Source organism: Hypanus sabinus, chromosome 25, assembly GCF_030144855.1.
Source record: "Hypanus sabinus isolate sHypSab1 chromosome 25, sHypSab1.hap1, whole genome shotgun sequence".
Classification (NCBI taxonomy): domain Eukaryota; kingdom Metazoa; phylum Chordata; class Chondrichthyes; order Myliobatiformes; family Dasyatidae; genus Hypanus; species Hypanus sabinus.
The window spans coordinates 22,086,075-22,113,513 of NC_082730.1; the positions used below are offsets into that span (position 1 = coordinate 22,086,075).

The following is a 27,439-nucleotide window of genomic DNA, read 5'->3' on the forward strand; positions in this document are numbered from 1 at the left end:
CTTTATTTTCTCTCTTTTCACTGACTTTGCTTGGTAATATGATGGAAATGCAGGCAAGAAATACCCTTTAGATTTCGAAAGGATCTTTCCCTTTGATCAGAAATGCCTTGTGAAGATGGAACTTAACAAACACTCAGCTCGTCAAATTGCGTCTTTGACCAGGAAACAATGTCCCACTCTTGAAGATGCTTTCCCACCCATTCTTCACCACCAAGAGAAATGAATGGAATCATTACATTGTCATCATCAAACGGAATCCATGTGAAAATGCAATGCATAAGCTACCTCCTGCGGCTGTATTCAGGGACGCTCAAGATGAAATGAAACTATACATCCTGTGCCTTTCAAGGTAGCTACTTTTAATGAACTTGAAGGTGTCGGATCTAAATGCTTTTGATCCAAGGTTCTTCGGAAGTCCAGAATGAGGCACGGAACGTGTTGCTCGCCGTCGTTGCAAGAACAAAGAAGCCAAAGAGAGAAGAATCGTGAGGGGAAAGACGGGGGGGGGGGGTGGAGAAAAGAGAGAGAGAGAAAGAGAAAGAGAGAGAGAGAGGAAGAAAGAGAGAGGGGGAGAGAGAGGGGGAAGGGGATAGAGTGAGAGAGGGGGGAAGAGAGAGAGAAGAGAAAGAGAGAGAGGGAGAGAGAGAGGGGAGAGAGGGAGAGAGGGGGAGAGAGGGAGAGAGAGAGGTGGGAGAGAGAGGGGGAGAGAGAGAAAAGGAGATAGAGGAGGAGGGAGGAAAAGGGGGGAGGAAAAGAGAGAAAACACACTGAACAATTACATTTATGTCGGTGATTGTATAAGAACACAAACAAGCATTTGTTTTTTGTGTGCCATACTCTGCCAGAGCCTCGGTGACCATTTTTTTTTCAGGTGGTTGACTTGGAGGGAAGATTCTGTGAGCGGTCCCCCACGTCCTTCTCACAGCGCGGTGTTTTTTTCACGAAGCTGAGTTGCGGGCTCGACACTCAACCCGGCATGGATGGAAAACGTGTCCGGGAGTGGCCCGACTGGATCCAAACTCGAGAATCTTCGCTCCAGAGTCGGCGCTGATGTCACTGCGCCACCAGCCGGCCTAACAAGCAAAAGAAAGTTAAATACAAGGAAAATCACAATTACACAGTACAATCCAACAAAGGCTAAACCTGATTGCCTGCTTTCGTTTGCATATAATCTCTGTTTGATCATTGTTCTAAAAGGATCTAATCCTCTCTCTGACACAAAGGGAGAGCTGAAAATTTACTTTGGTAGAAAAAGGAGGCGCAAGTCAGTAGGTAGGTAAATGGAGACTACAGAGGGTAAACGGGATCAGGTACTGGCTGGACGGCACCACAGCGGAGCAAATGGAGCCTCTGCCTTGCCGCGGCCAAGGTGTGGACTCGGTGCAGACTGGTGTCTGCACAATCTCCCTGACGTGCAGCTTACTAGGTTAATCAGCCACTGAAACTTGCCCCTTATGCATACTGTAGTGATAGATTCTAAAGATTTATGACTAACTCTATATGTACATCGAAACATCAAAACATACAGTGAAATATATCATTTGCATCATCAACCAACACAATATGCTTGGGTGGGGGGGGGGGGGATTTAACCTCCCCTCTAGAGAATTAAGCACAAATTCTGGGTGGCGATCCTAGCTGAGTCTGAATGCTGCACTGTATTCTCAAAATAAGATTTCAGGTCAGATGTAAGTTCATCGACCTGGAAGGTTCATCCTGTTTTGCTGCACATGGAGCTGCTTAACAAGTTAGGAGCCCACGGTATAACAGGAAAGAAACGAGCATGGACAGAAGATTGGCTGACTGAAATGAGGCAAAGGGCGGGAATAAAGGGAGCCTCTTCTGATTGGCCGTCGGTGACGAGGGTTGTTCCGCAGGGGTCGGTGTTGGGACTGCTTCTTTTCATGTTATATGATCTGGCCGCAGCACTTGACGGCTTTGCAGACGGTACAAAGCCAGGTAATGTTGAGGAAGCAGGGTGTCTGCAGTAAGACTTAAACTGATTAGGAGAGTGGGCAAAGAAGTGGTAGATAGAATATAGTGTAAGGAATTACATGTTCATGCACTCTGGTGGAAGGAATAAAGGCATGGACTATTTCCTAACTGGGGAGAACATTCAAAAATCAGAGCTGCATAGGAACTTGGGGCTCCTCGTTGCAGGATTCCCTAAAGGTTAACTTTAGTTGGTGGTCAGAAAGAGAAAAGCGGTTAGCATTCATTTCGAGGGGATTAGAATACAAAAGCAAGGATGTAATGCTGAGGCTTTATAAGGCATTGCTCAGACCGCACGCGGAGTATTGGGAGCAGTTTTGGCCCCTTATCTAAAAAAAGATCTGCTGGCATTGGAGGTTCATGAGAATTATCCCAGGAATGAAAGGGTTAATGTGTCAGGGATGTTTGATGGCTCTGGGCCTGTACAACCTGGAGTTTAAAAGAAAGGCTGGGGGCGGGGTGGAATCTCATTGAAAAGCCCAGACAGAGTGGATATTGAGAGGATGGTTCCTCCTATGGGGGAATTTAGGACTAGAGAGCATGACCTCAGAACAGAGGGACGTCCATTTAGAACTGACATGAGGAGAAATTTCTTTAGCCAAGGGGTGGTGGATTTGAGGAATTCATTACCACAGCCAGCTATGCAGTCCAAGTCATTTGATACATTTAAGGCGGAGGTTGATAGGTTCTTGATTAATCAGGACGTCAAAGTTTAGAGGAAGAAGGTAGGAGAATGGGGTTGAGAGGGATTATAAATCAGCCATGATGGAACAGCAAAGCAGACTTGATGGGCCAAATGGCCGAATTCTGCTTCTACATCTTATAGTCTTATGGTTTAATGGTCTTCATATGTATCTGATGTCCCACAAAGTATTTCAGCTTTCCTGCATCCTAATCATTATAGTTCTGTGCTGTGGGAACCGTTCTCTCAGAGTCAAAATTGATTTTTATTGTCATATACGTAAGTGTTTGTCTGCACAAGTGCAATGAGAAAACGTATTTTCAGGAGCATCACGTAAGCAGCATTCACAAGAAAAAAATATAAATTAAATAATTATATACAATTTTTACAAGAAAGAACACAAGTAAAACAAAAATAAGTCAAATTTAGTGCAAAGTTGCTATACTGTAGTGATTTAGGTGGTGCTGGTTGGTTTAAGAACCAGACGTTTGAAGGGAAGTAGCTATTCTTGAACCTGGTGGTGTGGAAATTCCAGTTTCTGCATTTCCTGCCCAATGGCAGCAAGGAAAAGACAGTATGGTCCAGATGGTGGAGACCTTTGATGATGATTGATGTGGCCTGCTTGAAGCCGTGCCTCCTGTAGATACTATGAGTGGTTAAGAGGGATGTGCCCGTGATGTAGGCTGTATCTGGTTTTCTCTGCAGCCTCGTACCAGAACAACGTGTCAAGATACTTTCAGCAGAACATCAGTAGAAGTTTACGGACAAGTCAAATCTCCTTAACCTCCTAAGAAAGTAAAGAGACTGGTATGTCTTCCTTGTGACTGTGTCTATGTGCATGTTCAAAATGAAGGCCCCTTCTGTAAATTTGGGTCAATTTGACCACTTCCAAAACACTTTCCTGAGAGAACAGCTGAGTAGAGTCAATCTGGATATGGGCCACCATAAAATAGTGCCAAAGTGTGAAGATCACATCCAAGCTGAAGATGTAGTTTTTGTCCATTTAGGCTATGTGTAGCCTGTAAAAATGTATTGGGAGGAGTTAAGAATGTGGTTAAAAAGTGGGCAATGTTGGTCAGGAGGATGTGATTGGTTTGAGTGTAGTGATTAGCACAACACTATTACTATGTGTGTGACCAGGGTCCAATTCCGCCGCTGTCTGTAAGGAGTTTGTATGTTCTTGCCATGATTGCATGGATTCCTCCGGTTTCCTCCCAAAGGTTAGTTTGATAGATGTAATTGGGCAGTGTGGACTGTTACCATTTTGTATTTCCAAATAGAATAAAATAAAACATCTAAAATAAGAGCATAATTCCACACTGAGTCAGCTGAGCATCTTTTTTGGAAAAGCAAATGACTGATGGCTACAGATCCTCAGAATGCTGAACTAGAGCAACTAGTACTTGCTCATCTCACAGGCAGCAGCAATTAAAGGCAAATGTAATGACATGGTTTGATTTAAAAATTCCTTGGAAGAATGAATTCATCACAAACTGACAAGCGTGCTGCCCAGTTCAAGGAAAGAGAAATGTAAGCAAGTAATTTATTTATTCAAACAATATTGGTTTTGTTGCTAAACAACAGGGCTATTTTAAGTAGTGGAAGGGTAGGACAGGATAGCTACAAATAGACTAAGGAAGTTGGACCAAAACAAAGAAGTGATTTCTTCTCAGTGCTTTAGACAATATTCATTGCCAAGATTAAAACTGGAACTGGAAGCTGCTGAAAGTCAGCTTTTCACAGGACAGGACAAAGGAACGTGGAAATTAAATGATTATATGGTGACATTTTCTAATGAACAAGATAGTATAGAACAAATTTTGCAGAATTAGCTGTTTCTGGTTAGTATCTTCCAGCCAGAGGTTTGCCACCATGAGCAAATTATGAATCCTAGTTTTGGTAATATAGAGAAAGTACAGACTTAATCCTTCTCCACATTCCCTCATGACTGGTTGTTACATGCTGAGCTTGATCCAAAATGACAAGGTAATTCCATGTTATAATTCCTACACTTGAGTAGACTAGAAATATGAAAGAGCCAAGTAACATATTGACAGCTGGATAAGCCACCACAATATGCTTTGCCAGCTGTCAACGTTAGTTAGGACTTTGAATACTCCTGAAATTCATATGCTCTCAGAAACTATTAAAAATCAATCAAACAATTTTTAAATGTTACAATGTATGGTTTAGTAATAAAAAAATCATTTTAAATTACTTCTAAACCACTTAAGGAAACAAATATATTTCACAATAATACTTTATATTTCACCCTTGTGGCTGTTCACATACATTCAAAAGAAATTATTGCTCATGTGCTGGGTCTAACCTAATCACCTTCATTTGGCATATTTCCTAGAGTAACTGCTGAAAAATTCAATGAGCAATTCTTTTTAAAGAATCCTGCAATTGGAGCTCGGCTAGTTATGTACTTCTTTGGCCCTCTGTATTTACCACACCTGTTCAACCAAGTGAAATTAATGGATACTGAGTTAGTTGGGTAAACTCTCCATTCTGCTCAAATCTCAGTCTCGATTCCGAGTAACATCAAATACAGGGATGATAGCAAATTTCCACAGATGTACCATCTAGTACAGAGGGGCCAATGGATTGGAGAATGCTATAGAAGGTCATAAACTCAGCCAGCTCCGTCATGGGCTCTAGTCTCCCCAGCATCAAGGACATCTTCAAAAGGCGATGCCTCAAGAAAGCAGCATCCATCATTAAGGATCCTCACTATCGAGGACATGCCCTTTTCTCATTACTGCCATCAGGGATAAAGTACAGGAGCCTGCATATACACTCTCAACACTTTAGCAACAGCTTCTTCCCCTCTACCAAACACTACTCAGTATTTTGCTCTGTGTTTGCACTAATGTGTTTTTTTTCTTAATTTTCTTATTGTAACATAGTATTTTTAAATATATTGAAATATATTGCTGCTGCAAAACAATAAATTTCCTGACATATGTCTGTGATAGTAAACCCAATTCTGATATATTGAACACTTCCATATCACGATCCTTTTTGCAGCTTGTATTGACCTTTTGTACCAAACTGAAGGCATTAAGAAATAATTGCAAATCTGTGATACGCAAAAGATCATATGAAAATTATGGACACGTATGACAGCCTAACTTTGGACTTACATTTTGGCTCATTCACTCTACCCTGTAGTACTTACCTCTTGTAACCAATTTTCTAAACCTACTTAGCACCAGTGTATCATTTTCATGTCAACACCCAGGCTTTTCACCAGCCACTAAGTGGCCACCCTATTAGGTATCTCCTGTACACTATAAAATGGCCACTGAGTGTACGTTCATGGTTTCCTTCTGCTGTAGCCCATCCGCTTCAAGATGTTGTCCATTCATGGATTCTCTTCTGCATGCCACTGTTGTAACATGCAATTATTTGAGTTACCAACACCTTCCTGTCAACTTGAAATTGTCTAGCCAGTTTCCTCCGACCTCCCTCTTTTATAACCTATTTTCACCCTCAAAACTGGCACTCACTAGATTTCTTTGCTTTTTGCACCATTCTCCAAAGATCTTTGTGAAAACCCCAGGAGATCAGCAGTTTCTGAGATACCTAAACTAATAATCACCCCACAGTCCAAGTCACTTCAATCACGTTTCTTCCCCACTCTGAGGTTTGGTCTGAACAACCGAATCTAGTGACCATGTCTGCAAGCGTTCATGCACTGCCACACGATTAGCTGATTAGATATTTGCATTAATGAGCTGACGTACAGGTGTACAGCAATAAACTGGCCACTGAGTTAGCTGTAATGTGAAATGTTAGTGAAGGAACAATGAATGATTCTCAGATTACATCAGGAAACAGAAATCAGAAAAACTGCAGATGCCCTGAAATCTGAAGCAAAAACAGAAAATGGTGGGAAAACTGAGCAGGTGGAAAGAGTTTTCAGGTCTGTTAGAAACAATAGTCTTTTTTTAATAATATTTTTCATAAGATTTGTACTTTTTAACAAACTCATGTATTTTTCACTCCCTGGCAGAAAGCGGTATAGCATCTAAACTAACGGTTTATCACCTTTCTCATTTTTCATTGGTTACGTATCAGCACATTACCCACGTGGTGTAATTGCTTTAATTATGTAGCCTATTAATTAATTATCTAAAGAATTTCTTTTATCTAATCTATAAAAGTGAGAGATATTTCTGAAGTGCCAGCATGGCTTTCTTTTTTATTCCTTTGTCTTACACGCTTTAACATTAATTCCCCTCTGAGCATCACTTCTCAGCTCTTTATTTAGTTTGCTTGGTATTTGTTTGCATATTAAAGTAAACTGAAATGTGTTAATAAACTGCTCCTTAGGGAAAACCCTAAGGGTCAGAAATTAAACAGAGATCCAACAGGCCTGAAAACCTTTGTCAGAACTAGACAATTGTGTAATACAAGTTGATATAATTTCAAAGAAATTCTAATTACTCTTGTATGCAAGAGAGAGATTCAATCCCTTAGCTCTTCCCACATCTAGTAGAGAGCAGTTATTGAATGGCAGAGGTTGAATAGTGCAATTAGCCCAGGTGTTCAAGGTTCAAATCCTGTTCCCTGTCAAGTTAGGTGCTCCCAAACGGATGAAAAAACTGTTTATTGAAGTGAATTAAAGTGGGATGCTCCAATGGGCTTTTGAGTCACTGAAACATACTTTGAAGAGTACTCACTGTGGGGAGTCAAGCAGCACACAACATTGGTATTTCACATAACCTGGATTATTTATGGCTAATGTTAACTGGGACAAATATGGTGGGGCAATTTAATTTGTCCTTTAACTAATGAGAATGAAAATCAGCAATGGTCAGTGTTATGAGGACATGCACAACCTTTATAGATTTATCTTCACTGATAGTTTTCCAGTTGTATGAAATTAGTTTGAAGGTTAGGTCAGGATATGATGGATCATCAAGGAGTGATGCCTCAAGAAGGCAGCATCCATCATTATGGACCGCCATCACCCAGGACATGCCCTCTTCTCTTTGCCACTATCAGGGAGGAGGTACAGGAGCCTGAAAGCACACACACAATAATTCATTAATAGCATCTCCCCCTCTGCCATCAGATTTCTGAATCAATGTTGAACTCATAAACACTACTTCACTACCATTTTTTCTCTTTTTGGTCTACTTATTTAATATAACTTTTTAAATGCCTATATATTTCTTACTGTAATTTACAGTTTATATTATTGTGTATTGCAAGGTACTGCAGCCACCTAACAACAAATTTCATGACATGCTAGTGATATTAAACCTGATTCTAATTCTAAACTGTAGATCCATGAAAACTGGCGACCTGCAGAGAACTGTGAAGTTTGCAAGTTTCCTTGTGAGGGGGGAGGGGGTGTGTGGTGGGGAGGAAGAGTCCTGGTACAGTCCAGAATTACTTGCTTGGAGAGATAATTGAAACAAATACAATAACAGTTCCTGTAAGGATAGTCGCATTGGATCAGGTTAGGACCAATCGGATGGTTCTTTCAAAGATGCAGGATAGTCTGAGTGGTCACTAGTGCTGTATTACTATTCAGAGAGCTCCAGTATATTGGAAGCGAAGTAGATAGAAGGACCCTCCTTCAGATTCGTGACAGCCTTCAATCGATACAAACGAAAAAACCATGTTTGGCAAGGGTTAACAAAATGCATACGATGGCACCTCTGTCACTGCTGCATGTGTTTGGTAAATTATGCAAATAGTGACATTTAAGCAAACCTTTCTAGTTGAAGATGCACTTCAATCCATTAATTCCTGATTAGTAACTCTTGTAATCCTTAATGCAGATGTACAGACAATCCTAATCACATCGGTGCTGATGTAATCTTAAAGCATTGTGTAGCTGATTGACCTCTTCAGTCTGATTATTTGCCACTAAAGTGCATCCTCTGCAGCTAAAGACATGTCAAGCCAGGGGACAAGAGGTAACACATTATCAAATCTAGCTCGCACGCTAGGGTCAAAATCAAGGCAACAAACCCACACATACATGATGATTTATTGCAAACTGTTCTTTGCAGATCTACTCATGACTTCTATTGTAAAAATTCTACTCTTTTAAATCTAAATTCTCTGCCCCTAAGAGTATTCTAATATTGCTATATATTAGTTTTCTCTTGTATTATCTAAATTCACCGTTGAAATGATCTGTATGAATTGCACACAAAGTGTAGTCTTTCATTATACCTCAGTACATGTGACAATAATTAACCAATTTAACTTCCATTGAATGAAGCTAATTTATCTCTTCTCTTCTTTTGGCAGGTCAAATGGCTTTCATTCCATTACATGCAATTAGCCACATCTATCTTCGGTGGCCTCTTGTACCTGCCGTTCCTAATAGAGCGGCCACTGAGTATATGATTGTGGTTTCTTTGCTGCTGTAGCCCATCCACTTCCAGGTTGAAAGTACTGTGTGATCAGAGGTGCTCTCCTGCACACCGCTGCTGTAATGTGTGGTTATTTGAGTTGCTGTCACCTTCCTGTCGGCTTGAACCAGTCTGGCCATTCTCCCCCGACTTCTCTCATTTTCACCCACAGAACTGACCCTCACTGGATGTCCCTTTTTGTTTTGCTTTTCACACCGTTCTCTGTAAACTCTAGTAACTGTCGCGTGTGGAAAAAAACAGGAGATCCACAGTTTCTGAGATACTCAAACCACCCTGTCTGGCACCAACTATAATTCCATGATCAAAGTCACCTAGGTTTCTTCCCCATTCAGACATTTGGTCTGAACAACAACTGCACCTCTTGAACAGGCCCACATGCTTTTATGCATTGAGCTGTTGCCACACGACTGTCTGATTAGGTGTTTGCATTAACAAGCAGGTAATACAAACATACAGGAATACAGATGTACCTAATAAAGTGGCTCCAAGTGTAGATTCAATATTTATCAGATGCAGCTTGCAGCTGAGATAATGGACTACCGTGACCCAGATTATGCGCTCAGTTCCTGGATCAAAGCTTAAAGAATACAGATATGACTTCCACTGACTGAACACTCATTTAAATATAATGAATTAATAAAATGATTTATTAACTTGGAAATTTACTAACTGAGCTAATTAAGAACGTGTTAAATTAATAATACAATATATTATGTGTATATAATAAATGTATATCTCTATTCGGTAGATTAATGTTTCAGAACAGCAATAACTAAGCAACACTGGTGCACTTTTGACATCTCCTTTGAAGTGCTGAGGGAAAGCAGAACAGAAGATCTTCGAGCTGGTTAAAAAGCGGTGTAGGGATGAAGGGATTTGAGGATGAGTCTCCAGCATCTCAAGGGTAGCGTTGCCTATCCACACACACTTCTCTTTGATCTGTTCCCAACCCTCCCTCACACCACCTCCAGTGTGCTCCTTCTTCTCCAGTATGACCTCTCCCACCAAACTTCCTCTCCTGTCCGATTTGTTCTCCCTCACTACTGCTGTCCTCACCTTATCCCTCTCAGCTTCCTTGCCCCACTCCCCTTCACACTCTACCTCGTGTTGCCGTGACCCCCTTCACCTACTTTCTCTTACTCTTTCTCCAGGCTTTCCTCACATCACAGCCAGGTTTAATATCACCTGCACATGTCGTGAAATTTGACAACTTTACAGCAGCAGTACAATATAAATATAGAGAAAAGGCTGAATTGCAGTAAATATAAATATTTATATATCACATTTAAATCAAATAAGTAGTGCAAAAACAGAGAAAAAAAGTATGAGGTAGTGTTCATGGGTTTAATGTCCATTTAGAAGTCAGATGGCAGAGGGGAAGAAGCTGGTGCAGAATCTTTGAGTGTGTGCCTTTGGGCTTCTGTACCTCCTACCTGGAGGCAGCAATGAGGAGAGGGCATTCCTTTGGATGGTGGGGGGTCCTTAATGATGGGTGCCAACTCTCAGAGGCACCGCACTGTGGTAAACCATGTATCTAGGTTGTAACTGGGTTATCTGCCTGGACATGCCTGGGCACGCCCCTCTGCCGACTGCTCCTGTGGCTCCTCCCACAGACCCCTTAATAAAGGTGATTGTATCACTGCTCCTCCCACTGTCCAGGACAGACATACTGCATGGACGTGCATCCACTTTGTTAATAAAAGCCTTTCAGTATTTCCTCTACTTCCATTCTTTTGGAGTGATTGATAGTGCATCACGCTTCTATGCCTTTCACCTGCCCTTCCATCGTCATCTCACTCATACCCGTCATTCCCCCTCCAACTCTCATCCCAAACTATTCCTCAGCTTGAGGAATCACTGCCCTGCCTTTGCACTCGTATTAAATTCAAATACCTAAACAACAGCATGCATTTAGATATCAACATTAAAATCACAAGCAGTTATTAACATCATTTTATGCACAGTCACAAAAGAAAATACTAAGACACATTGCCAAAAGCTAGGTCACGTTGGAAAGTTTATCACAGAGGTCACAATGCGACAACACGTAGAGATGCTCCCTCGTAACATCAGAAGCCTGGAGTCAATCCTGACCTTTGGTGCTATCTGTATGGAGATGGTAAGTTACCTCCTATGATCTAATAGGTTTCCTCCCGCATCTAAAAGCATTTAGTTGACCATTGAAAATTGCCCATAGGGTGGATATGGGCTGTACACAGGCAAGTGGGCCAACTCAAGTTAAGCAACTTACAAGTGCAGATGAGTTGGGCCGAAAAGTCTGTTTCCTTGGTGTTTCACTCTATGACGGTAAGTGAGAGGTAGCATCTAGAGCAGGGAATCCCAGCCTGGAGTCCACAGACCCCATCAGCCCATGGCATAAAAAATAGACAATAGACAATAGGTGCAGAAGTAGACCATTCGGCCCTTCAAGCCTGCACTGCCATTTTGAGATCATGGCTGATCATCTACTATCAATACCCGGTTCCTGCCTTGTCCCCATATCCCTTGATTCCCCTATCCATAAGAAACTTATCTAGCTCCTTCTTGGGAACCCCCTGATCTAGAGGGTAGTTGATGGGAATGTGGGGAGAATAAAATGGGTTAGTTTCAGATCTGAGCAAAAAGAAAATGGCTGTTTGCTATCGGTGTGGATTTGGTGAGCTGGTCATCCTGGTTCCTTGTTGCCTATCTTTCTGCTCGTGCAAGTGGTGGCCCACAGCATTCCTTTGATTAGATATGGTTAGGGATGTGCAGGTAGGTGAAGAACATGATGGTGATAGGAAAGTGGCTGTTCCTGAACCTAGTTATTGTGTGATTTCATGTCGCAACCAGGGGCCTTTTCGAAAAAAAAGAAAAGACTTTTTCTCAGTTAGTATGTGGATTGTATTTTCTCTGATATGCAGCATTTCTTGGATTGTTTACCTTTTATGTCTAATTGTTTGTCTTTGGACTCGCTCTGTTTTCTCATCTTGTTTTGCAGGTGCCTCATTCGGTATCATGGGGGATTATTAAGCTCTCTTTGTATTTATCACTTTTATTCAATTTGGGATAATTAAATCAGCTCAGGATTTTCAATGTCTTGCATTCTAGTTGTCTTTGGGATTTTTGCTCCATCTGGACACTGGGGCAGTCTGATTTGTTCTGAATTCCTACATGCTCCAGGGTGTTTTTTGATGGGAGGGAGCATGCAGACACCTCTTTACTTGCCGCATCAGGTCTGCTCTGACATTCCATCATGGCTAACTTATTATCCCTCTCAACCCCATTCTCCTGCCTTCTCCCCGTAACCTTTGATGCCCACACTATTCAAGAATCTTTAAACATACCCAGTGACTTGACTTCCACAACTCTCTGTGGCAATGAATTCTGCGGATACACCACTCCCTGGCTAAGGAAATTCCTCCTCATCTCTGTTCTAAACGGATGCCCCTCTGTTCTGAGGCTGTGCTCTCTGGTCCTAGATTCCACCGTTATAGGAAACTTCTTTTCCACATCCACTCTATCTAAGCCTTTCAATATTCAATATTTCAATGAGATCTGCACCCCACCCCCCTCATTTTTCTAAACTCCAGCAAGTTTAATCTCTAAACTCCCACTCAAGCTGCAGTAGGCAGTGAATTTCCTGCTTAATTTCAGACTCTTGAATTGACAACCTTCCCCATTTTTTTAGTAAAACACTGAGTGTGGAGATGTGAAAGATTGGAAATAGAGAGGAATCTATGTGGGCTTTAACAAACAACACAATTAGCAGTAAAGAATGCTGAAGAATGTGCCACTCACCTACAGTCCTAAATGTTCCTCACACCCTCTGACATGTAAAGTTGACAGATTCAAGCGGTTCCTCATTTTAATAAAGATCCTTATTTCTTTCCCATTTTCTCTACATTTTGGAGACTTTACCCCAGGCTGGGGCAGCACAGTAACATGGTGGGGCAACACTGTAACATAGTTGTTAGCACAATGCTTTACAGTTCCATCAGCTGCCTGTATGGAGTTTGTACGTTCTCCCCATGACCGCTTGGGTTTCCTCCGGGTGCTCTGGTTTCCTCCCAAAGTCCAAAGACATACCAGTTGGTAGGATAAATAGTCATTGTAAGTTGTCCCGTGATTAGGCTAGGATTAAGTCAGGGGCTACTGGACAGTGTGTCTTGAAGGGCCAGAAGGACTTATTCCACACTGTAAGTTAATGAATAAATAAATCCCACTTCTGTTTAAAAATTTCTACCACCTTTTTCCATGTGCATTGCTAATTCTCGCCAATATCTGTGTTCCACAGGAACTGACCTATACTGTAACATTCCATCCAGGGCTAAATTCTTTTGAGCTTCATTGAGTGTTGATACTATGTTCTTGTGTGAGTGGCTTCGTCAAAAAGCAAAACATTCCAGCAATCTGTCTTCTATATCTCACTCCCCACTCCTAGCCTGTTTACACAGTAACTTTATAACGTTGGGAAATGTGAGATCATCCACTTTGGAAGGAATAATAGAACAGCAGAGTATTACTTAAATTGTGAAAGACTGCAGCATGCTGTTGTGCAGAGGGACTTGGGAGTTCTTGTGCATGAATCGCAAATAGTTGGCTTGCAGGTACAACAGGTTATTAAGAAGGCCTTCATTGCTGGAGGGATTGAATTCAAGAGCAGGGAGGTCATGCTGCAACTATACAGGGTACTGGTGTATTGTGTGCAGTTCTGGTCTCCTTACTTGAGGAAGGATATAAGGATATACTCAGTGCAGAGGAGGTTCACCAGGTTGATTCCAGGGATGAAGGAGTTTAACAGGAGGAGAGATTGAGTCACCTGGGACTATACTCTCTGGACTTCAGAAGAATGAGAGAGGATCTTATACAAGCACGCAAAATTTTGAAAGGGATAGATAAGCTTGAAGTAGGAAAGTTGTTTCCATTGGTAGGTGAGACTAGAACTAGGGGACATTGCCTCAAGATTCAGGGAAGAAGATTTAGGACGGAGATGAGGAGAAACTGTTTTTCCCAGAGAGTGGTGAATCTGTGGAATTCTCTGCCCAGGGAGGCAGTTGAGGCTTCCTCACTAAATATATTTAAGAAACAGTTAGATAGGTTTTTACATAGTGAGGGAATTAAGGGTTATAGGGAAAAGGTAGATAGATGGAGCTGAGTTTACGGACAGATCAGCCAGGATCTTATTGAATGGCAGGGCAGGCTTGATGGGCCAGATGGCCAACTCCTGCTCTTATTTCCTATGTCCTTATGGCCAGCACTCACTGAACTTTCACTGCAGCACTTCTCTGGATTCTGTCATTGTTTGTCCGCTGTACTATCTCGTTGTACTGATGCAAGGAAATGATCAGTATGGACACCCTGCGAGACAGTTTTCCCGACGTACATCACTCCACGTGATACTGATGCAGAGATTCATCCTAGGATGCAAAGCGACACATCATCAGTGATGTCACCTGGGGTCGTCAGGTACTTCAGGCCTTTCACCCTCGCTCAGGTGACCCAGCCAGGGTCGATCAGGTGATAGGTGAAACCAGGAGAGGGGGGAAAGAGGTGAAGAGCTGGGGAGTCAATTGGTGAAAGAGATAAAAGCCTGGAGAAGGGGGAATCTGATAGGAGAGGACAGAAGGCCATGGAAGAAAAGGAAGGGGGAGGAGCACCAGAGGGAGGTGAAGGGCAGGTAAGGAGAGAGGGAAATGGGAATGAGAATGGTGAAGGATAGGGATGGGGCAATTACCAGATGTTCGAGAAATCACTGTTCCTGCCATCAGGTTGGAGGCTACCCAGATGGAATAGAAGGTTTTGCTCCCCCAACCTGAGTGTGGCCTCATCGTAGCGGTAGAGGAGGCCACAGCTGACATATCTGAATTGTCAGTGAATACTTGTGTCTGGTTGAATGACAAAAAACTCCAACTTGAATGGCTCAGGCCTGATTAATTCTGGTCACATTTTAATTTGAACTTGAGTAGATCTCCAAGTCAGAGGACTGGTAAGTGAGGTACACTGACATGGTTAACAATGTCACTAGCTGTAGTTTGACAGAATGGAAATCGGCTGAGTTAGAATGATCGTGCTTTTATGACCAGGACATTCCTGGACAAATTTCCACAATATTGGGTAGATGCCCATCTTCTATCTATGCAGCAGCCTGTTGGTTAAATGGTGTTAGTGGTGCCAAGCAACAGCTCTGTTCTGCTACAGCACAGAGGCATGTCCTCAGGTATTCTTAGTGCATCTGTCCCACGTCGTTTTCTTTCTCTGAAGGTTCTGGGTTCAGATTTGATGCCACAGACTCGGTGACAAAAGCAAAGGTGACACTCCAATATAGGGCTTAAGGGACGTGGCACTGGCTTTGAATGCAAAATTGAACTAAAGCTGCATTTGTCTTCTGGCTGAATGTAATATATCCCACAGGTAATATTTGAAAAGGACCAGAAGTCCAACTGACTGACATTAATTTCTCATTCACACATTAAAGAGATCTTCTGGTTATTATCACATTGTCTGTGGGGGCCCTTTTTACAAATTTTTTGACACTATTAACATCAATTATTTCAACTGAACTGAAAATAATCTTTAATATTCTCGGCATTGTCAACATTTGAATCATGTATGGGAACATCACCTATTCCATGTGTGAGAATGTCACCCAGTCCATGTATGAGAAATCACCAAGTCCTGACTTGGGAGCATTGGTAATTGGTTTATTATTTTTTACATGTACTGAGACACAGTGAATTTTTTTTCTTTGTGTGGCATCCAGACAGATCATGAATATACATAAACCTCCATTCCCTCATTCACATTGGACTTAAATCTTGAAACACTCTCCCCAATCATATTGCAGTAGCACCTTCACTAGGACTACAGAGATTAGGCACCACCAGCGACACGTTTCACTGTTTGTTTCGATGTACGTGTGATAAATAAATCTAAATCTGAATCTTCTCAGGGGAAGTGAGGACATCACCAAATGCCTTCCTTGCCAGTGATCCCTGATACCAAAAATTAAGTGCGCTTGAAAGGTGACTAAGATAAAAGTACTCCTTCTTATAAGGAAGTCACCCATGAACAGTTAGGGATGATCCAAACACTACAGGAACTCAGGCAACTACAAAAGCATTTCCAAACCAGCCTCTCTTCCACCAAGAAGAACAAGGTCAGCAGCTACATAGGAGCAGGCTCCCCTTCAGATCATCAACTATCCTGACTTAGAAATGCATTACTAAGTGCCAAAGAACATGGTGGGAGTACACCCACCATAAGGAATTTAGTGGTTCAAGAAGGCAATTTGCCATCGTCTCAAGGGTAATTAGAGAGGAGCGATGAATGTGGCAGGTCCCAAACTTGAATATAAGTAGACTGATGATTTGACCCAAATCTACATGGTAGATGTGACTCAGATTACCCACGTGGTTAACGACATTTTGGGAATATAAGCAAGGCTAGGTACACCGCAGAATCCTGAATCTGCTGCCTTTGTTCAGACCAAGCACAGATGGTGATGAGAGGCATGTGGAATGAACTCACTCTGGGCTCACTAGAGAGTTGAACTGTTTATTGATACCAATTTATTCTGATATTTCCTGCATTGTCACTCAAATGGCCCCCTGCTGCTATGCAGACTCTGCAGATGACAGTCACGTCAATCCTCCCAAGTTGGTATTAATGTATAATTCAACACAAGTCTGAATATTCCTTGAAGAAAAGAGGTAATTTAGTCACAAAACACTCCGATATTTAAAGCGCCCTTTTAATCTCCATCCAAAATGGCAAATCTGACACATTTTGACAAGAATTATTATAACTATCACTGAACATAGCTAGACAGTGCTCAGGGTTCATACAGACCGCCCCTTCTTTATGGCACCTCACAATCACATCATTTCCACTGTCGTAAATTATATTGGGGGAGGGGGAAAATGTGTCACCAACTTAAATTTGCTTAGAATCATACAATCATGAAATAGTACAGAAGATAAGAAAGCCATCTGGTCCACTGCAAATACACCAATTCTTTCAAAGAACAATCCTGCTATTCCCAAGCCAGACCTTCACACAGTCCATTAATACCTTTTCCCTTTCAGGTATTTAACTGTTTTGATGGACACCAGTGGACTTCTAGGGTGAAACTAGAAAATCCCATCAACACAAGAGATTCTACAGATACTGCAAATCCAGAGTAACACTGACAAAACGCTGGAGGAACTTAGCAGGTCAGGCAGCGTCTATGGAAAGGAATAAACAGTTGATGTTTCAAGCTGAGAACCGAATGGAGGCACCCAACTTGCCACGTTCCTCCAGCACTTTATGTGCGTTACTCGAAAAAACCCATGGCAATTTCTCAAGGTAAATGAGACGAGTAGGCAGTCGCTCTTACAGTGGTGTGTCATGAAGCTTGATTGACAGGGTAATTGTCCAATCATCCTCAATCTGGCTGGCTGTAGCACTGTCACCATATATGGTCTTTCATCAACCTTTGTTGCTTTATTGTCACTTGGTTTGGGCAGGTACCAACTTGAGGAAGATATAGATGGATATGGAATTAATGCTGGCAGGAGGCATTAGTATAGACAGGCATGATAGTACAGACACAGTGGGCCGAAGAGCCTCGTTCTATGCTGTATGATTCTTCCAATGTCAGAAAAATAATATGCCTGGACTGATCTTTTACCTCCTTACTTCTGCATATTTTCTGTATGCTGATTTGTTGGGGCATTTCCTAGCTTACAACAGAGATCACACTTCTAAAGGTAACTGATTGTAAAGTATGTCAACGTGCCCTGATATTCTGCAAAATACTACTTTGATGCATCGTAGACATAGCATTAAACATCTGTCTTATCTTACTAATATTTATGTGTCTTTAAAGACTGCATGACACATTTGCTGATATCAGAATCAGAATCAGGTTCATTATCACTGGCCTGTGACGTGAAATTTGTCAACTTAGCAGCAGCAGTTCAATGCAATACATAATCTAGCAGAAAGAATAAAAACAATAATAAATAAACAAGTGAATCAATTACATATACTGAATAGATTTTTTTTAATGTACAAAAACAGAAATACTGTGTATTAAAAAAAAGTGAGGTAGTGTCCAAATTTTCAATGTCCATTTAGGAATCGGATGGCAGAGGGGAAGAAGCGGTTCCTGAATCGCTGAGTGTGTGCCTTCAGGCTTCTGTACCTCCTACCTGATGGTAACAGTGAGAAAAGGGCATGCCCTGGGTGCTGGAGGTCCTTAATAATGGATGCTGCCTTTCTGAGACACCTCTCCCTAAAGCTGTCCTGGGTACTTTGTAAGCTAGTGCTGAAGATGGAGCTGACTAAATTTACAACCTTCTGCAGCTTCTTTCAGTTCTGTGCAGTAGCCCCTCCATACCAGACAGAGATGCAGCTTGTCAGAATGTTCTCCACAAGTGTATTTGTTGACATGCCAATTCTCTTCAGACTCCTAGCCAGTGTAGCCAGTGTCTTGCCTTCTTTATAACTACATCAATATGTTCGGACCAGGTTAGATTCTCAGAGATCTTGACACCCAGGAACTTGAAGCTGTTCACTGTCCCCATTTCTGATCCCTCTATGAGGATTGGTATGTGTTCCTTCGTCTTACCCTTCCTGAAGTCCACAATCAGCTCTTTTGTCTCACTGACATTAAATGCCAGGTTATTACTGCGGCACCACTCCACTAGTGGACATATCTCACTCCTGTACGCCCTCTTGTCACCACCTGAGATTCTACCAACAATGGTTGTATCGTCAGCAAATTTATAGATGGTATTTGAGCTATGCCTAGCCATACAGTCATGTGTATATAGAGAGTAGAGCAGTGGGCTAATCACACACCCCTGAGGTACACCAGGGTTGATCATCAGCGAGGAGGAGATGTTATCACCAATCTGCACAGATTGTGGTCTTCCGGTTAGGAATTCAAGGATCCAATTGCAGAGGGAGGTACAGAGGCCCAGGTTCTGCAACTTCTCAATCAGGATTGTGGGAATGATGGTATTAAATGCTGAGCTAATGGTGATAAACAGCATCCTGACGTAGTTGTTTGTGTTATCTAGGTAGTCTAGAGCCATGTGGAGAGCCATTGAGATTGTATCTGCCGTTGACCTATTGTGGCGATAGGCAAATTGCAATGGGTCCAGGTCCTTGCTGAGGCAGGAGTATCTGACTTTATGCAATGAAGAGTACTGAAGGGCAAAGTTCTCATCTCAGGGAACTAGACCTGAGACAGACCAGCACGCCTGGTGTCAGATCTTAGAGGCTGTGGCACTGTTAGAAGTGCTAAGGGTTGAGATTGACATTCAGTTTGAGTCCATTTCAACACAGACGTAAAATGTCACCAGTGACACCTCCTTCAAGCTAGTTAACAACATTGAGGGCTGTCTTTGAAATTAAAGCATTTCCTTAATAATAACATTATTTAGGATTTATAGTAAACATCAATGCTTTCCTTTCTTTTCCCCCAAACATTCAAGGAAATAGAAATTCGAGCTTTTAAGTTACTTTAAAGTACTTTTTTTTTTAATTTACTCTGTAGATATTCAGCGATGGACCAAATCAGAGTCCACAACCCAAAGACTGACCAATGTCTGGTTGAACATGGAGGAGGCCAGACAAACATTGCTTAGATTGGTGTGGCTCTCTTTCAGAAACTTTTTTAAAAAAAAAGTTTAATAAAAGGAATACAGAAATGGCTTGTCCTGATCAGGCAAATTACAGAGGGACTAAGATGAAGGGGAAAGCGCAGGCTCTAAGTTCTGGGGCAACACACACACACAAAATGCTGGAGGAACTCTGCAGGTCAGGCAGCATCTATGGAGGGGAATAAGCAGTCGACGTCTCAGGCCGAGCCCCTTCATTAGGACTGGAAAAGAAGGAGGAAGAAGCCAGAATACGATGGTGGGAATAGGGGAAGGAATACAGGCTTTCAGCTGATAGAAGTGACGGGGGAGGAGTGGCGAATGACGTGAGAAGCTGGGAGGTGATAGGTGGGAAAGGTAAAGGGCTGAAGAAGGAGGAATCTGATAGGAGGAGCAGCGCCAGAGTGAGATGATGGCAGGTGAGGAGAAGAGAAGAGGTAAGAATGAAGCCAGAACGGGGAATGGAAGAAGAGCGAGGGGTGAGGAAGGAGAAAGAGGGGAGGGGGTGGGTGGGATGTTTTTATGTTCTAACAGCCAGACACTTGCATCTTCTCCTAAATCTGGTGACTGCTTGCTGGATTTCAGAGTGAAAATGCTGATTCAACTTGGTGTAAATGAAGGGGTTCACAGCAGCAGGAATGCAGGACAAAGCCATGGCAGGCATCTGGATCTCCAGCAGCAACGGCACCTGTAAAGGGGTAGCAGAGCGAACGTGGTTAGGTTCACGGCTACTCATCATTACTTTCCCCCATACCAGCTTCTGGAAGCATCTGCCCCTTTTCAAAGACGACCTGTGGTGATGGATGCTACTGCCAGCCAGGGTGGGGATAATTGGACAATCCTCCAGTCAATCGATCCTCATGACTAAGATGAATCATATCATATTTTTATGGAAATACACTACCATTTGTATCATCTGCATGTTGGCTTTTAGTGGCACCCATGTCCTTCTGACCCACCACTTCAAAAATATTGAATACTTCTGTTCCTAGCAAAGTCGATGACGTCACATTATTCTACACTGTGCTTCATTCTCCAGGTTATCATCCCTTCATTCAGCTTGCATATACCTTCCTGAAGTTTCTTTGCATGCTCATCCCAACTCTCGTTCTCACTTTGTATTATCAGAAGGCTACATATAAAAGCAATGATGTGATGCCGAGGCTTTATAAAGCACAGGTCAGACCACACTGGGAGTGTTATGAGCAGTTGTGGGGCCCTTATCTATGAAAATATCTGCTGGCACTGGAGAGGGTCCAGAAGAGGTTCACAAGAATAATTCCAGAAATAAAGGGTTAATGTACAAGGAGCAGTTGATGGCCCTGGGCCTGTACTCGCTGGAGTTTAGAAGAATGAGGGGAGAGCTCGTTGAAACCAGTCGAATATTGAAGAGTGGATGGGAAATGGCATTTCCTGTAGTGGGGGAGTCTGGGACCAGCACGCATAGCCTCACAATAGAGAGACATCCCTTTAAAACAGAGAGGAGGAGGAGGAATTTCTTTAGAGGGTGGTGAACCTGTGGAATTCATTGTCACAGGTAGCTTTAGAGGCCAAGTCATTGGGTATTTGTAAAGCGGAGGTTGCTAGGTTCTTGATTAGTAAGGGCGTCAAAAGTTACTGGGAGAAAACAGAAGAATAGGGGTGAGAGGGTTGATAAATCAGGCATTATGGAATGGCAGACTAGACTTGATGGGCAAACTGACCTAATGTCTTATGGTAAAATACCCATGGTCAAAATTGAAAATATTATATTCAGTCTCCTAGACGAATAATTGTTAGAGATTATGAATAAATGTGGCCCAAGCATTAACCCCTATGGTAACCCATTGGGCACTGTCTGATAACCAAAGAGCTATTTATTTATACTTCAATCTGTTAACCATCTCCCAACTTACTCTATGTATAAAGCTCAGCTCATTTTCTCTAACTTGTTCAGAAATTTCTATGAGAGCCCTTATTGAAGGTCTTCTGAAAATCTAAAACCATCACGTCTACTGGAACACACTCATAAATCCTCAGAAAGACCACAATGGGTTAATCAAACATCATTTATCTTTCAAAGACCCACGTTGGTTCTGTTCAATCATAACATTATTTTCTAAATAATGAAAATATCACTTCTTTTATTATGAATTCTGCATTTCCCCAAAATCTAAAGTCAGTTTCAAAGTAATACATGAAAATAACCACCAAGTCAGTTAGTATCTTTGAAGTTATGGGTAAGCAAATTCTGGTCACAAGTGTAACAAGTAAGGTAGCTATAAGCAAAGAAAAAAGTGAGGGAGGGAGTGGGGATTTGAAAACTATGATTAAACACGTTGAGAAATTAGGAGTAATGACTTTAGTTAGATTGTATTTAGAGATTGTGGAACTTACAATCAAGTTTGGACCATTTGAGATAAAAATTAGAGTAACATAGGGGAAAAGGAATTTGATGCGTTAGTAGCCTGAGATTAGGGAAGGTGGCAGGTGGTTGAAAATGGCCAGTGTATTAGGTAGTAACTGTGGTGAGAAGAAACTGGGTTAATATTAGAGCAACACTCATACACAAAATGCTAGAGGAACTCAACAGGCCAGGCAGCATCTACGGAAAAGAGTAAACAGTTGACATTCCAGGCCGAGACTCTTCTTCAGGATCCTCATTCCCTCTGATCCCAACTCTAAGCAACTTAAAACTAAATTGCTTTCTTGCTTGCCTGCTATTGACAAGGAATCTTGGACTTGAAACATCAACTCCGATTACCTTTCATTGCCTAACTTGCTGATTCTTCCAGCTGTTGTTTTTGGTTTTTTATTTCAGATTTCCAGTACGTTTTTAAAAAGTGTGGATTGGTCAGCTGAGCACCAAGTCTCAGTATGTGCTTGTTTGCTTCATTATTTGGAGTCTTAAATTGTGAGTCTTCATCCTTAATCGATATGAATTAAAATTGCATAAAATGTCTAGGTATGAGCTTACAATCAAACCATAATGATTTGGTGGAAACTGGAACTCGGGTTCTCAGTTGGTTAAGTTAATTAATGGAAGTGTGAACAAATATGTATCTGCTATTTACTAAATTATGTATGGTGTGAAATGTCTGAATATAATAAATTTGACAGCCTAGATATTGAAGAATATAATTGGACCCTGTTGAGTAGACACTGTATACCCCCAATATAGCAGCCTAATCTTCCCAAATAACATCTGTATTAACTCCATTTTAACACCAGAAATTTCACGATTACCAAAGCAAGCCAAACAAAAACTGCAATCACACACCACTGCAAAGAGCCAGATTTTACAAATAATGTCTTTATTATCATAGCTGCCAGTTGTATTTCTCTACACCTGAGCTAATGACTTCAGAGTTCTGGTTGTCACACTGCAGGAAGGCCCTGGGAAGAGTCCAGGAAAGGTTGACCAGGATATTGCCAGGACTGGAGAGTATTGACCATGAGGAGAGACTGGACTAACTTAAAAACAAGAGAAAATCTGCAGATGCTGGAAATCCAAGCAACGCACTCAAAATGCTGGAGGAACTCTGCCGGCCAGGCAGCATCTATGGAAAAGATTCCAGCAAGACAAACTTAGATCACTTTTACTGAAGTGACAGAAGCTGAGGAGCAACTTGATATAAGTACTGTATAGAAAATTATGGGAAGCATAGGCAGGGTAGAGTTTTTCCCCTGTGATAAAGGGTGTCAAAAACAAGAAGGCATGGGCTTAATGCAAGAGGTAGATATTTTATTTTACACAGAGTGTGGTGTGCACTACCAGGAGAGGTGGTTTAAGCAGAATTGATACCAATGTTTCAGCCATTTAGAAACATGCAAATATTAGTTATTTGTCCTATATACATTGAAACATTCAGTGCAATACATCATTTTGTTTCAAATCAAATCAGCAAGGATTGTGCTGGGCAGCCCACCAAATGTAACCACATTTCTGGCACCAACACGGCATGCACACAATTCACTAAACTTAACCAGGAATGTGGCAGGACACCGGAGCACCTGAAAGAAACCTGCAGAGTCATGGGAGAACATATAAACTCCTTACAGACAGTGACACGAATTGAACCCCATACTTACAGCCTCTACACTACTATGCCACCCCAGACTGGGAAAGAAGGGAGTTACAATACAGTGCATAAGTCTTAGGTCTATATAGCTAGGGTGCCTAAGACTTTTGCACAGTACTGTTGTAGTTTTATGTACTGCACTGTCCTGCTGCAAAAAAAAAAAGAATTTTCATAACATATGTGATTGATGATAACCCTGATTCTGATATGAGTCTGATATTGTGGACAGAGAGTGGGAAGGGGGCAGGTAGAAAGTAATCATGGTTAGGAAAAGGGGAAGGAGAGGGGAGGGAGCAGAAAGCATCAGCGAGACATTCTGTAATGATCAATAAACTGATTGTTTGGAATCAAATGACCTCGCTTGGTGACTCCGCACCAGAGCCTCCTCCCTGCAACCCCCACCCCCCCCACGTCCCAGCACTCCTTCTCTGCCACCTGTCCCACACCCCTCCCACAGCGCTCCACCCATGCCATTCCCAACACCTTTTGCTTCCACCAGATTTACAAACTCACTCTTGTTCCACATTGTCAAATATATTAATGTGCAAAAGATTAGTTTATGTATGAGTGCCTAAGACTTTTGCACAGTACTGTGGACCATGGTCAGGCAGATGGGACTAGTTAGACTGGCATCACAGTTGGCACAGACATGATGGATTGAAGAGCTTGCCCCAGCTCTCTACTATAATGTTCTAATCATACATGACTAAAGGGCATCATTGACCCAATACAAACTCAAGCTCTCTGAAAGAGCTTGCCCAATCATTCCACCTCCCTGCCTTTTCCCCATGCCGTTGCCATTGTTTAAAGTCCATAATCACTTACCGAATTTCGCCAAAACATGTTCAGCAGCACGACAGTAACTAAAGGCATCCAGCACACCAGAAAGGTTAACATGATGTAGCCGAAGCGCTTGGCAAGTTTGCCTTCCATCCTTTTCTTGGCGGACTCCCTGGATTTGCTGAAGAGGCACACCGCTCCCATTATGTTGGGGGCATCAGCGTTGAGGGGTGAGGCTACACAATCATTCAGCGAAACAGCTTGGCGCTGAACGGCAGAGGACGCCGTCGCCAGCTGAAGACCAGCGCTGAGCTTAGCTTGTGAACATGGGGCTTCCACTGTTGTTGGCACCTTGGTGGCTGTCTTTTGTTGCACCCTCTGCCCTTCTAGTCCTGGCAGGTGTTGGTCACGCCCTTTTGGAGAGGTGGGCATCAACCCCCCGTCAAAGATCCTTTTATTGTGCTGCCTCACAAGCGCAAATATTCTCAGGTAGTGGCTAATTATCACGGACAGGCTGACAGTCCACCCAGGAACCAGGATATAGATACCAAAAGGGTCCATGTATTTCTGGGGGTCTATAAGTTGATGCCTACATCTCACATACACAGGGGTATCCTTGAACAAGGTGATGGTGAAAACTGATACAATAAAGCCCATGGACCAAATGACTGGGACCCATAGCTGGATCCTAACCTTCCTCTTGGCGATCTGCAATGGATTGGCGACGGCCCGGTAGCGTTCAACGCTGATCACCACGAGAGTGGCCAGCTGCACGCAGCCGCTCAGCGAGTAAGTGAAAGGCTGCAGGAGGCAAGGCGTCTCGCCCAGGTCGGCGCGGCTGTTGCCCCAGGTACTGACGGCGAGGAGCGCGGGGATGTCCAGCACGCACTTCAAGAAGTCATTGGCCGCTAAGTTGAGCAGAAGGGCGTTGGTCGGCGTGCGCAGAGACTTGTCGGTGTAAAGGAGGTGGCAGGCGAGCCCGTTCCCCAGCACCCCGATAACGCACGTACAGCCCAGAATGAAAGAGCTGGCAGCCAGGGGGACGGAGTGGAGTGGAATATAAACGCCACAACTGGTCTCGTTGCATCTTGCAGGAAGGGCGACCGACATCACTACTTCTATAGAGTCTAAAACTTCCTGACGAGTTTGCTTTGAAAGCCAGTGTCCGGGTATTACCCACTAATGGCCACGCATAAACTAAACACTCACTCCCGCGCTGCAAGAAGCCAACCATGGTTTCATCACGCCGCAGTTTCTCTCCGATTCTGAAGGACGGCAATTACTATAATAGTATCTTTCGGGATCAACTCCAATTCGTTATCGTTATATCTTTCCCGGTAATCTCCAATTCGGTCCTGTCCGAGCCCACGGCAACACCTCGCCTTTGTCTTATAATAACCCGAACTTACGAATTGTGAGAAGGGCCGCTGGGATTCGCCAGCAGTGGTTAAAAATCGAAGTCTTTTAGACGAGTGGCGGAGAGTGAGGTGCCCTTACTCAAGTTTTCATCTCCCAAACTAAGTTTTTCCCCAAAAGCGGTTAGATCCCGTGTGTTTTTGCGAGCAATCTAAAATCATCGCAGCGGCGTTAGTTCGTCGGTAATCTTACCGAGGTGATCAGAATGACAGCAGATGGACTGAGCCTGTTCTGTGAACTGTACAATCAGTCTCGTCTCCCTCCCACCATGCAAGTACTTATTATATGCCCCCTTAGCTAATCAGAAGTTGTTCTTCCTGAAACTAGCGCAAAAGCTAATACCCTGGCTTTGGCTGAACAGACTTCTTTGCCATGCCCCTCTGCAGAGACTGAGAACAACCTGGGGCGGCATTTCGAAGCGGTGGGGCGTTGTTCTAAATTAGTCCCCTGCTGCGTGCAACTAACGATCTGCTGCAGGAGCTCAGCATATTCAGGGGGGGAGGAATAGTCCATTGATGCAGGGTTTCCGATTACTTTCCCCCCCCCCCCTCCGCCACGCCACACAGATTCTGCTCGATCTGTCGACTTCTTCAGCAGATTGTTGAACCAGTTTTCAGCCCTGCCATCTCCTGTGTCGCCTGGGTGGAATATGTGTTCACTTCCATTGAGAAATTATAGCCAGAATTCTATGGAAGAGCGAATAGAGTAAAAACAGAGTATTGGAAACAAAGCAAACCACGCGTTAGGTGGTCAACACAATTGTGAACAAGGCAGATGGTTTTAAATCTCTGCACTTCCTGGAAGAGCAAAGACTTGATGTGAAAGCTGGCAAGGGGAAGCTCAAAATACACCACAAACATTAGCATTTGCTTTCCCGTTAAAGAAAGTACCATGCTGGATGATGGTGATTCAGAATGTGCTTAAAAATTGAGGTACATATAGAGTTAGCTGCAGTTGTTCTGATGTGATGTATCCTAGGTTACTGCAGTAAGGAGGAAATTACATTAAACCCGGGTATAATCGTCCGGTCATCCATAGATTCGGGAATGTTGGCTGTCCAGTAGAAAATTTGCACCCTTGTTCAAAGATGGGCACATTCCCATAAACAGTATCAGAACCAGCATTACCAGTCACTTGGACAAGTGTTGTAGTTGTAGGCAGCCGTCGATCCCGGGGATCATGGGTTTGTGCCTGGTGGACTGTCTCCTCTCCAGGGCGCAAGCCTGGACGGGAAGGTTTGAAGAAACGGCTGTTGCCCATGCAGCGGGATCCCCCTCTACGCGTCACTGATATAGTCCAAGGGAAGGGCAAATGCCGTTACAGCTCGGCACCAGCGTCGTCGCAAAGGTTGCCAGACTAAGTTGTAAACAACATCAAATTGCCGTAGGGACCCCGGCTCCGGATTTCTTTCATGGGTGGGTCTGGCCGCAAGGCAGCACAGATTTAAAATCAGTTTTCCTTCTCCTTGGCGGG

General features: G+C 42.9%; 1 protein-coding gene across 2 annotated transcripts; it reads right to left on the reverse strand.

The window, feature by feature from the left end:
• Nucleotides 1-671: 671 nt before the first annotated feature.
• LOC132381280 (cholecystokinin receptor-like) lies at nucleotides 672-26,333 on the reverse strand. Of its 2 annotated transcripts, none has more exons than XM_059950664.1 (2): nucleotides 24,596-26,333; nucleotides 672-1,073 (listed from the first exon to the last, which is right to left on the reverse strand). In XM_059950664.1, exons 1-2 carry the CDS (start codon nucleotides 25,658-25,660, stop codon nucleotides 939-941), a joined length of 1,200 nt encoding a protein of 399 aa, XP_059806647.1. In that variant the 5' UTR covers nucleotides 25,661-26,333; the 3' UTR covers nucleotides 672-938. The 2 variants fall into 2 exon arrangements, with proteins under 2 accessions (XP_059806647.1, XP_059806646.1); XM_059950663.1 differs by lacking the exon at nucleotides 672-1,073 and adding an exon at nucleotides 16,655-20,397.
• Between the last annotated feature and the right edge of the window lie 1,106 nt (nucleotides 26,334-27,439).